Raw genomic sequence first — 12,771 nt, forward strand, 5'->3', positions numbered from 1 at the left:
GAAATAATGAACTTCCAGGCGCAACTGGGGAATTTGCTGATATCATCACACGGGTGTGTTTTTCAATCAGAATTTTTTTTAACAGAATTTCCCGTGACTCGAAGGTGCTACAAAGAGTTTATCTCATCAGCTGGATGCGTTAATCCTACGTAAACATTCTGCAACATTCGTTCTATCTCAATGTTGGTGATTGGTGTGTCGATTCAACATGAGTGGTAGTAGTGTCGTGATCTTGCTTTGCTTCTTTATTACATCACGTAAATTGTTTTTATTTTGCAAAATCGCCACCTATTCGTGTTATCTTGTTAATGGTAGCGTAAAAGAAAGCATATTTTCCTGGCATGAAGGGTATCTGTCACGTTTTTTCCATCTTATAGTTGCCTTTTCGCAGATATTGGCGGCTCAATTATGAAAAAATTAAGTCAGTTTGCGCTGAAAAAATAAGCTAGGTATGGTTAAAAATTAAGTTCTTAAGACAAAAATGTGAACATAAAATCGAGAAGAGAGACTTTATGGCGAAAAATATTGGATTACGAAAGAAATCTGGATTTTAATCGCATTAAAACTATCGAATCCGTAGATTGATGTAATGAAATAAAAAAATAAAATAACTGTAAATAATTAATGTATAATCAAGCGTACTTCGCATGAAAGAACTGTTTCCTTTTCGCCGTAATGTTGTCAGGTGTACACGGAAATTAGTACCTTCCTACAGTGGCGGATCCAGGATAGGGACAATGGAGGGGGGGTTAAAATTCCAGCAGTAGCGGGGGTCGGAAAAAGTACCATTATATCTAGTGCAAATTGGGTACCCAAGTGGGGGGGCTATAGGCCCTTTAGCCTCCCCCACCTTAGATCCACCACTGCCTTCCTATAAAGTAAAAAAATCTTTCGCTGGGACCTGACGTTCTGCCAACCATCGCCTGACTGTTGTTACTCGGACAACGAACTGGGAACTAACAGCCTAATTAAGAGGCAGCGAACTGACGACGCACAATCCACCACCTGTTCAATGACTGTGGTCCAACAAGTAAAGAACAGAGAATGCCGTTTCCCACAAAAGGGAGAGAAGAGACAAATGACCCTCTTCTAACAGTCGTGAAACAGACGACAAGTTCTAATTTACATTCCGCCAGCAGTCGCCTGACTTTAGTCTCTCGGACAAGGAACAGGTAGCCAACGGCCTACTGAACAGGCAATGAATAGGAATTATTGTTACATAAATCGACAAGGTGGTCGTCCAGTTGGTCGATCTCTGGCGCTTTCCAGTTCAAGCCCAAGCTAGGTGGATCCAGGTACGGGCTCAGCCGAGCAACGTTCGCGATCGAGAAGTGACGGGGTTTTCCGCCCGCTTGTAGGCCTCTGACCAACGTTAATGACATCCAAAAACAATTTTAGTTTGATTATGCTAGAAATTGTATTGTGTAGGGAAATCGGTTTAAACATTACCGATCTGTGGGAGTATGATTTGACTGATTTGGGAATCGTTTTCAAAATAAAAATATGAGCAATTTGTGATCTTGTTAGGTTTAGCAGCTCAACCACTCAACACTAATAGGTAAGCAAATGGCAGAATGCGTGTAAAAATTGTCAATATCCTGAAGAGTAGGCAACTACATAGTTTAATTGTAACGGGGATTGCATAGCATGCGTACGAGTTAGACTATGATCGCTTCTTATTCCCATATCTTCGTTATCAATGGATCGTGTTTATCAACCTATTCCTTATTTTATTAAGTCTCCCCGTTCCTCGCTTATCTGCCATCCTCAGGTCCATTGTGGCCGTGAGGTTTACTTTTTTAATCCCTCGCATTGATGTTTACTCTCCGAGTCCGTCGTATGCGTTTTTCCCCACATGCACATGTCACACTCTACCTTATCCTTGTGATATATTATCGGTTTGTAGGTTTCCTCAAGGAAAAACCGAATTCTGTATCAACTTCAGCACCTTAATTGTCTTACGCTTCTCCTATTATGTTGAACATAAGTTTCCAAGCGTTTCTGAAGTAAAGCCTAGCGTCTGGATTCAGCTTCCTCTTCTCCACGCTTATCATTTATCACAATTTATCTTATTCCATGTATGTTTGGACCAAGTAGTCGTTGGCTGTGTAAAGAATTTTTTCCCAATAGACTTTCTGACCATGAAGAAGGCTGTGCTGAGTCTCTGCGGACTTGTCATCTTGGTTGAGCGGAATTCTCAGTTCACGCTATTTCCACGACGGTCATTTCAAATTCACGTGCATCAGTATCTCCAATTTCATACTGGATCACGTATTGTTTTCGCGTAATATTCATACTCAAGGTATCTTTCGCCTTTACCCGTAGGTTTCTCAATTTGACGTTTCTTCCTAAAGGAGAATGAGTATTATGTTTCTGAGTCACTTTTTGTGAAGTGCAATAATGTTCCTGCGGGCGCACGCTTTTTACTTGTATATTAATCATCAATGCGTCATTTTATTTCTACGAAAATGTCTCTCTGTCGCTTACTATTCTAATTTGGGGATTTTTTGTATTATTTAAAATCTCAACTTGGTTTTTGATAAATATTCTTTAAACATTTCTGATTAAGCATACCTCATTTGCATTTCCTATTAAAAAAAAATCATCTCGCAATTTAAAAAATGTTCACATATCAACATTGCTGATATAAAGAATGGAAGAGCGTTGCGTAAAATCGCTAAAAATTATTATGCGTTATCCAAAAATGTCTTCTCTTACTTGTCGTTCATTAAAGATGAGTAAATTAAGGAAATATGCTTACTTAAGATATCTCTCATTTGGTTATGCTAGCGTAAGTTCAAGTTTGAAAGCGAGGTCTAGTTGAAAATTTCTAATGCGTTGGTAATTAACTATTTTAATAGGAGGCATGCTCTAGCACATGCTTTTCTGCGATAAATATTTTCTCGAGAAAACATGGCATCGTCGATAGCTTATGGGATGAGTTATCATGAGTGATAACTTATCTCTTCTTTCAGGAGATAAAGATGATCGGATTTAGTGCATTGACTTGAGATATAGATTAGCTGATTGGTCCAAGGTCAACTGATAATGAGCGAATAACACCTGAGCAATCACTTTCACGGTCACGCCATTGAAAGCAATCAAGAAATCATACCTAATACATATTTTGTATAAAAAAATTCTAGTATTATTATTTTTATATGTTCTTACCGTGTTAAAGAAATTTTAAAAATTTTCCTTTTCAATAACTTATTTCAACACTAGATTTCCAATGCCTTATTGTTTTGTTGCTATGCCCTATTTTCCCTACACACGAATTGCACGTTCACTTACCTGTGCTACTGTTTTCTGCAATCTGATTGTTTTCTCTATACAATCGTTCCCTAGACCGTCATTGAGGTGAATTCTCCTTTACTTTATAATTAAGATAGCTTTGTATTATATTTGTATGTGTTACTTTTTAATCTCCAACCAATCCAATGCAATCTCTTATGGCAACTTTTGATGCTTTGTCGATGATGCAGAATGGACAGTGGTATTTTTATTTACTTTTTTTCATTTCTTCATAATTTCCATGACATTAGTTAAATTAGTCCTTTCTATCATTTCACTTCCATTTTCTGATTATCTGAATCCATTCCCTGGGTGGTGAAAACGGAACCGTAGGTGAGGTTAGAGCTCGTGATCTCTGAGGTAGAATGCGTGGGCTTTACCCCTCTGTATTGAAACCTATCCAGGATGTTACATAAACGAGATGTTTTAAGAAAAAGGCTCCTGACAATGATACGAAATTCATTGAAATCAGTCGCGTGAGCATGAACGTTAGCGGAAAATTGACGTAAAGATTAAATGCATAATATGTTTGAATGCCACCGGATCAAACCTAAATAAACGCTCGATAGTCTTCTTCAATATAATTTTCGGTTGAAAGGCCGAATTCTTGCTTATTTATCCATAAAATTCAGATTGCTCATCCGTTCAGCGAGAGCACGGCATTTGAAGCCCGGATGGAGCCTGTTCGGAACGTGGGTTTTACATGGGAATTAACGTATAGTTCGATTGAATAGGTAGTGAATATTGAGGTGCAAATACTGTGGTATGGAACGCCGGTGATTTATAGTCGAATATGCAATTTCATCCTAAATATACAAGCTGAGAAAATAATTTTAAGTTGCGTGCAGACCTACCAAGGTACTTGTGCTTTCACTGTTTTTAGTTTATATTTTTCCTTACATATATAGGCCGGCATAAAGCTGAACTGCAATTAATTTACTGACGCCCATTGTAAAAATGTCTTTATTTTCTTCCTAATTAATTATGATTTCTGAAATTTTAATGGAAGCTCCTAGTTTAAACGTACTTTGTTGAAGAATTACTCTTCTTTCATCTTCTCAGACGGAGAAACTTGAATCTAAGGGGAATGCAAATAGGAGGCTTAATTTTATCCCTTAGAAAGCTGATTTCTGTTGCCACTTCGGTCGCATTATAATCGGTTTTCAAAAATGTCCGCGGCGCGGTGATGAGTACAGGAAGGGAATACAGAGGAAGAAATTTATTTTTCTTCGGTAAAAATTCGAAGCCATGCAGTTCATATCCTGAATTCGAGTTGGGATCATAAAAGAAAATAATCAGATGAAGAAAAGACCATCTTATCAACGGATTAATTTTATCCCAGAAAAGATTAGTAATCTGGCTGTTGGCATATGATATTGATGATAGGTTTCTTTGAATTACTCGTTGCGGTGTATAAAAATGCCTTTGGATCTTTGGAAATAAGTTCAGACATTTAGAAAGGACGAAACATATGTTAATTGGTGTAGCAGGATGTCGAAAGATCTGTCAATGACTTATTTCATCGATATTTTTACAAATTTTATTTTAATTAAAACTCTGGGTTCCTCGTCGAATTTTATGAATTTAACCTTGAAATTGGGCCGGGAAAGTATTTTAAGGTTATGAGGTTCCTACAGTCGGTGATGGTTTATCAATTCCTCCAGACCTATGAAGTGAGCTCGTATGGTAAGTAAAATTGATGCAATAATTGAAATATTTTAACTGCCTCTGGTAGGGAAAATATTAAGCAAGAAAACACATAAGTTAAATTCACATACATCATCATATGATTCGTTTAACCCTTAGGCTGCGGGAACGTTTTTAAACGTTCTGCATGGTGAGTGCGGGAAAAACGTTTTTCTACGTTTGACCAGATTTTCTTACCACTGGCAGACTTTCCTTAAAATTACAAATTTTCTATTCACCAGTAATTCCTATTTCTATCCTTCTCATTAATATACTATTTGTTCTTGCTGTAAATACTAATTATAGCTCGAAAGTGTTAAAAAAAATCGGAAGCGGGAATGTTTAGATTAATTTCTTGTGGGGATATTTCAAATTTGTAATTTATTGTCCATCGCATTCGAGGCGTTTTATTTTGCTCTAATGCTGATCCTTTAGCTGATTTCAACCTGTCAAACTTAACAGACGATATTTTTAGGTCTCAGAGTACTCTGTATAGATTATACGTATAGATATTCCTTTTTTAGCATATTGTTTACCTTAGTGCTATCATAATTTTTCATTGGAGACATAACTGTGGTTTTCATGTAGAAGTTACTATTGAAGTCCCCAACTTATTAGAGATTTTAAATTTTCTGTTCATCGCTAAGGCACATTTATTAAATTATTATGCAAAAATAAATGCCATTATCAAATTTGAAGCTGCCCGATTCCCGGATAATTTTACACACTTATTTAAGGTGATATTTTTTTGGGAAACGAAGTAGTCGGCGCAGGTTACAAGAGGATTGAGGGCTATGTAAAATATAAATAGGGTATAATACTTAAAAAAGGAGTTGGATTACGGAGAACGTAGGAAAACGAATCTTATACTTCTCTTGACGATAACCTTATAGACATTAAAGTTTTAGAGATTTTAAGCGCTCCAGCATATTTTTTATTGCTTTCTTTTTTCCAAGTCTACTAAGTACTAGTAGTATTAATACGCAAGAATATCCTTTGAATATAATAAAACAGTCACTCCTAGGCATGTGAAGAGGATGATTTAGGCTAGCATGTGCTTCAGTGTTCGATAACTGTTAGAGTTGAAATATTTTAGAGTTTTTTTACCTTATTCTTTACGCGTAAAGGAGTAAATGTAAGGAATGAAAATGTTAATGTAATTATTTAAAGTCAGTAATTCCCAAAAGTAGAGGATAAGAGCTTTACTTATGGTTTTGTAAATGGATTTTCAGAATAGATTGTGGGTTTTTTATTAGCGTTTTTTCTCTTTAAACTAAACTTCTTTTGTGAACACTTGGCACCTATAATATCCATTTATATTTTAATAATACCACAGTTTAAAACCAGTGAAGAAAAAATCAATGCCCAGAGTGTAGTTAAAGCTATTTAATTCAGTCAAGATCAGCTTTATTTTATAATAATTTCATTTGATGGAAAGACACGGAATGAATAAGAAAACACCGCATTCCTTCTAATATTTTAATAATTTTTTTGGTCGTCACAATTTATGTAGATGGTCATGATGATTTTTGAATGAATGTCCGTAGGATCACCAATGAAAGTTTATGAACAACTTAACAATGGATGCTAAAAATATATATATCGGCTAACGATGTGATTAACTAGTATGCTGTTTTATCCAGTCGATATAGTGTGATACTGAAGTATAGACTGTTGGAAATCCTTTGACGACGCATTGCCTGGACCAGGAGACAATACCGATTTCCTGATTGTTAACATATAGGGGTCCTCCGGAGTCACCCTGTGGAAAGAAAACATTTTTTTAATCCCCTTTTTAAAATCCTCATTTTGGTGCGTGAGTGTCTCGTTATAAATTAAATAATGAGTTAACGGTATAAATCATTTGCGTTTTTCAAGTAAATGGTTTTTTTCTTTAAATATTGAATTTTGAATTATACTTTATTTTATTTCATAGCTTGTTAGGAACTGTATACTTTTGCCTTTTTGAGCTACCGATGTTTTTCTCATTAACGACAAGGAAAGCCCCCCAATAGTCATCACCAGATCTCGTTCAAAATTTGCAAGGTGATAGGGAATGAATACCCACGAGGTTTAGTTTTTGTTTCAACCGCAAATACTGAATAATTTTCGAGCTATTAGCGATGGAAAGTACTAGGTGAACTCCTAAATGTATGCAAAACACATTACAGCAAAACATCGTCAGTGCTCTTCGTCCTGGCACCGGAGTATGGGCCTATTTCTGCGCTGCGGGTTGCATAAATTCGTGTTTTCATTGTTCTTTCCGTCGCGAATATTTAGAAAATTACTGAGCGTTGGCTGAACCAAAAACTGCATATCATTGATTGAATTAAGAAGGTTGCTGTTACCCAAGGGCCATCAGGGAGGTTGTTGAAATCGCCAAAACACCCAAGAACTTCGACCGTGAAGACGGCTACACTCTCTCCAGCGCGTGGAAACGGGAGTTCCAAGATATGGACCAATCAGGGTACGCCTTCACAAAATAGGAGCCAAACAGGGGTTTGTATACAAAGAGGAAAAAAATCCTGCATCAACACTTTAGTGAACCTGAGGAAGCCAACTGGCACGTTGGCGAAATATTGTACAGCAAAATGGATAAACGCGGAAGGAAACCCGGAAGAATCGCTGCCTACCTTATTGATATTCATTTCCTATCACCAAGCTAAATTTGTTCGAGGTCCGGTGGTGACACTCCAGGGACCTCCCTTGTTAGTAGATTTCAATCATAAATGCTTCTGATTCTGAGCTTGAAGGGACGAAATAAACCATGAAGTACTTATAAATTCTGATTCTTTTTTCTTTTGTGTAACGTTTTCCCCGGGTTTTACCTGGCAAGATCCTTTCCCACCCTCCGGGGTATCCGCACAGAGCTGCTCTGGATATATTTTGTGGTAGTCCACGGAATACGTCTTATTGCACTCAATGCGATCCGAAATAAATATATCTGCCTTAAGAAGGACTTTGGAGAGGAGCCCAGCGTACTGAAAGAAAAAGAAATTGGCTTCACAGTCTAGAATACAGATTATATTTCCGCGTGATTTCGTAAATTGTCATAATTTTTAATTGAGTTGAAATATCTGCTCGATAACTATAAGAAGAATTTTTTTGCTATTGTTATTTAGATTCAAAATAGGGTTTCCCAGGAAGTAGTGCACCGTAATTTTTTCCTCAACTGACAACAATGGTGACAATGCGAAAAGTATTTCTGTATAATTCGTATTATATTTGTGTAACTACGAGCAGTTGAGATTTTTTTGAGAGTCCTTGAGAGTCTGCTTTCCTTTTTTACTTCTTGTTTATTGTTTAGATTTTTCTTTTAATAGCCTTATCTGAAGTTTCATTGGTGCGCAAGCAAAATTTCTGGCTTTTCCGTCGGATAGCTTAGCCGTAGGACCGTTTCAAAATGGCATCTGCAAGAGATGTAGGTACGCTATAAAGCAGCGTGCCGTCATCGTATTTCGCACTGCAGAGAAGGAAACTGTAAGGAACATTCAAAAACTTTGGTGCAAAGTCTATGAAGCATCTCCTGTATACAGGGGATCTAACGATTTGATCGTTGGATCCTCCTTCCTCATAGAATGATCCTCCAAGATTGTTAGAACATTAATGGCTTTGCCTGGTTTCACTGATGGTGGGACCCGCCCGCCTTTGTGACGGTGCGGGATTACTCGTCCCTTCCCTTCCTTCCCTTTCCTTCCTCTGGAGGTGCCGTCGGGCTCTCATCGCGGCAATGCCTCCCATCCTTTTTCCTTCCTCTGTCCTTCCCCTCTCGAGTTGGCGCGGGTGTATAAGTCTCGGACTTGGTTCCCGGCCCTCGAGAGAGTATCCCATGCGGGCCCGCCCTGGGTTCCCCGAATCCACTGTCTACAGGGGTACATTTAGCCTCTGGGCTCAAAGTTAGAGAACATCAGAAGGCGATCCAGCGGTGCTCCAGGATTTGCAACGGTCTGCGACTTGATCAAGCATTGGTACCAACTGGGCAAACATGCCTTTGTGTCTCCCTCGATGAGGGCCATAGAACGGTACAGACATTATGTGGAAAAATACGGTGTATATTTGAAAAAAAAAATTCTTTCGTGTGCTTAGTTCTCATTTTGTGCAATAAAAGGAAAATAAATTCGGTGCTTTACTTTCTGGGAAACCCTCGTAAGTACATAGAATACGCGTAAGCGATGCTTGAATTAGTTTGAAATTGTAATTCAAGTATAGATGGTTTTTTATATACCTTGCAATCTCGTAGTGATAAATTGCTGTTTCTTCTACTTTATTGAGGTTTTGAATGAATATAAATGATGTTTTTTCTGTTTGTTCCTGAAAGGTGTATTGTAGCTCTTACATTTTAATTATAGCAATAGCAGAATTAACTTAAGTTAACAAAATAAGATGTTCAACTTTTCAATTCCCTAATTCGTATTATATTTGTTTAACTACGATCAGTTTAGATTTTTTATGTCATCTCCTGGTAATTGTTGCAAGGTAAATTCTGCTATGATAAGACTGAATTACATTAAAATCAAGCTTCCGGGTTATTCTACATTGGTCAACACCATTTTTAGCTTAAAAATGCATGAAAAATATAGAATAACCTAGAATCAGGACTTGGGATTTGTTAAGTGGGAAAAGTTTCAAGGTTGCAGTACCTTTACTGTTCCCCACCCAACAACTGTGGCTTTGGTTCCCACGGCTTCTTCCTGACCAGACGCGGGTAGGCTTACTGCTTTAGTTCCCTCATCAAAGACGAATGGTGGCTCAACCTGCAAAAGAGTACTTTAATTTCTGAGTTCTGAATGTCTTATTTAATGAGAAAAATGATACTTGTACGGATATACAAGGTGTTTCAGGAGTAATCTGCAATACCTGAAGTATTGCAGATACCTCCTGAAACATCCTGTTTATAAGTTATTTTTTAAAAGGCGGAAAATGAACTGTAGCGCCAATTAATGTCACTTTCTAGAGTCCCAAAGATTCTACCTACTAGTTATAGTATTTCATGCAGTTATCATCTTCAGACATTTTTAATACAGTGAAATAGTGTCATTGAGGAGTCGTACTGTCGAACCACATGCACTCAAGTATACATACACCTTTAAAATACAAACTATTGAATGTAGGTAGCATATTGTTGAACTCAGGCCTCGGAATGAACATTTAAAATTTAATTACTTAAGCTTGCTGAAAAGGAACGGGTAATAGTAGTAAAATTTTACAGCATTGTAGTTTAGGTTGCTGAAATGTATTTTGTGTCTGGAAGAGTATGGGCAGTGTAAGGCAGAGGACTGTTATAAGTACCTAATTTTGATTTTTCTACTCAGAACTTGGATTAGAATTCATTAGCACATCATTAAGTATTTCCTTCTGTTTTGGTTAAAATATTCTTTATTGATTCATTGTGATATATAAAGTGATATTTTGGATTACTTAGTTAAAGAGAGCAATGATATTTAATTCTCTTTGTCGTTGTAAAATTTCGTCGTCCATTTCGCCATAATCAAGAAAAATGGGTGGAGAAATAAGTCACTGGTATCATAAAATTGCTAATCTCATCTGGTAAAGACTGAGAAATAGCTGCAAAAAATGGTCAGCAATCGAAATAAAATGAGTTGCTTCTGTTAATTTAAAAATCATTTGTGGTAGGTAACGAATGAAGCGTTATGCTCTAGAAGCTGCTGGGAACTCAAGATTACCCTACGTTCTACTCACCAGATAACTGTTTTATGATTAAATAAGGACTAGTCAGAAGTTTCTCACGTTAAGACTTCTTTGTTTTGTATGAAACCGATCTAAGGAAAAAGCTCCAGTACTTGATAGTGGCCATGTTAGAGTTTATAATAACAGAGAAGCATGCTATGAATTTTTAGGCAGGAGGAAATGCTGTAGGTACATGAGACTATATATTGTGCGAATACCTTCATCACTGCAATATCATTGTGCCAAGAATCATACTCGTTGTAATCTTTGTGTTGGTATATCTCCGTAACCTGGTGTACAGTTCCTCCGCTGGTTCTATTATTAGTGCCAGCCAGGACAGTCATATCCTCAGGAGAATGGCTGTAAAAATATTGGGATCAAATTGATTAATATTAGAAAATGTTCTTAAAATTTTACGTTTAGATCAATCCAAATTATTAATGCATTTTTATGCACAATGTGAATGTGTATCTAACTTATTCTGCAGGTAAAGACAATTAGATATGCGTGAGGTGATATTTAATGTTTAGAGGAAATAAAATATTTAATGCCTGCACTGCTATCAGCATAGCAATATTACCTTACCAATATTTCTCCTTCATCTCCGACCGATTATTCAATATGATATTAGTTTTTATGAAAGTAAAAATCATTTATAAACAAAATTTGGTCATGCAAATTGAGTTACATAGCCACAAATTGATACTTTCCTTTTATCTTAGAGGGTTGCAATTCAGCATAAGATTTAGCAACTTACTGTGAACAGTGTGCGGCAGTGAGAATGTAATTCTCATTCACGATGGTACCACCGCATGTGTGACTTCCATAAACGCGTATGGAAATCTGGAAAGAAGTTAAGAGGTGAATTCTAATCGTTTACTGCAAGGCGATTTGCGACCAAAGTGGATTTTTTTGTCATCCAGTCGGACTGAGAGAGAATCATGTTTAAATGAAGTGATTTTTATATGTATTTTTACGACTACATTGCTCGCAGTATTCTTTCTTACAAGGAATTAATCCAGATGTTGAGCTTTTATTTGTATAATTAGCATTAAAATCCTACATTGATTTTAATTTCCATGAAATAGAAATTCAATTCCTGAAAGACTACGCATAATTTTCCTTATGACCGTGGTACATATTATCTTCAATTCTATGAAAACAGTTCACCTAGTCTCTGTATTCACTACAGGAATTTGGCGTATAACATAGCGCCTAGTCAACACTAGAAGATATCTCTACACTTTTACGGAGCGACGTAAAATTTCAATCAATAGTCAACTTTTAATGGTAATTACTTAGTCTTTAGCATACGACTTTTCCATTTTTAAGGCTACTAGGAAACATTTTCAGTGTTAAAATGGGTTTTGTAATATTCATTTTTATTTCTCTTACTCTTTTTGGGTATTTCGAAAGGTATAAAGGTTTTTTTCCCAGAAGTCGTAAAAATTACTGAAGATAAGCATCTTTTATTTCTACATATTTGAATCTCCATTAAACAAAAGCTTCGTATCCAGTGACTGAACGACGGATCTATTTGTTTTTCATGATTTATTGTTGTGATTTTCTTTGTCTCGTTGGCGCAGTTGTATATGAAAGGGAACATGTAACTTCCATAGTAAGTTCTTTCTCAGTTAAGAAACTAAGTGCACTTACCACTGAAGGGAATTCTCTTCCGTTGACAACGTCACCTCCAACAATATATTTATCAATACCAATGGGCTTAGATGAATGAATTTTGAAGCATTCACCTGTAAAATTGAGTAGTGATAATTATTTTGAGTTATATTAACAAGGTAATTAGATTTAATGACAAAACTACTAGATTGTTATAAGAGTAATCTAGGAATGAATTGTATAATGATTTGAAGATGGTTAAAGTAAAGAATGGCGTGACCGGGAGTTTTAGTGGACTCGTAAAATAAATTTTAGTTTTTTTTTCCCGGCGTATAGTTTGAAAGAATAATTCTCGGATTACACCTCGGGTGTGGTTATGGGTAATTGATCCCAAATTTTTCGAAGGCTGAGGCTGTTATCGTCTTCAGGGGTAGAATGTGGAGCCAAATTATTATCTATATTTAAGGGTACAAATAAATAAATAAT

At 36.5% G+C, this 12,771-nt stretch overlaps 1 protein-coding gene across 1 annotated transcript in view; it reads right to left on the reverse strand.

Annotated features, from left to right (window-relative positions):
• Nucleotides 1-6,520: 6,520 nt before the first annotated feature.
• The window catches only part of LOC124158209 (transmembrane protease serine 9-like), a 40,384-nt gene continuing 34,133 nt past the window's right edge, over nucleotides 6,521-12,771 (reverse strand). The window contains exons 9-14 of the mRNA XM_046533397.1: nucleotides 12,325-12,419; nucleotides 11,426-11,511; nucleotides 10,887-11,028; nucleotides 9,621-9,734; nucleotides 7,809-7,961; nucleotides 6,521-6,742 (exon numbers count right to left, since the gene is read on the reverse strand). Coding sequence (XP_046389353.1) covers nucleotides 6,599-6,742; nucleotides 7,809-7,961; nucleotides 9,621-9,734; nucleotides 10,887-11,028; nucleotides 11,426-11,511; nucleotides 12,325-12,419 — 734 coding nt within the window. The 3' untranslated portion in view covers nucleotides 6,521-6,598. The remainder of the gene's footprint in view (nucleotides 6,743-7,808; nucleotides 7,962-9,620; nucleotides 9,735-10,886; nucleotides 11,029-11,425; nucleotides 11,512-12,324; nucleotides 12,420-12,771) is intronic.

This window comes from Ischnura elegans, chromosome 4 (genome assembly GCF_921293095.1).
Source record: "Ischnura elegans chromosome 4, ioIscEleg1.1, whole genome shotgun sequence".
Classification (NCBI taxonomy): domain Eukaryota; kingdom Metazoa; phylum Arthropoda; class Insecta; order Odonata; family Coenagrionidae; genus Ischnura; species Ischnura elegans.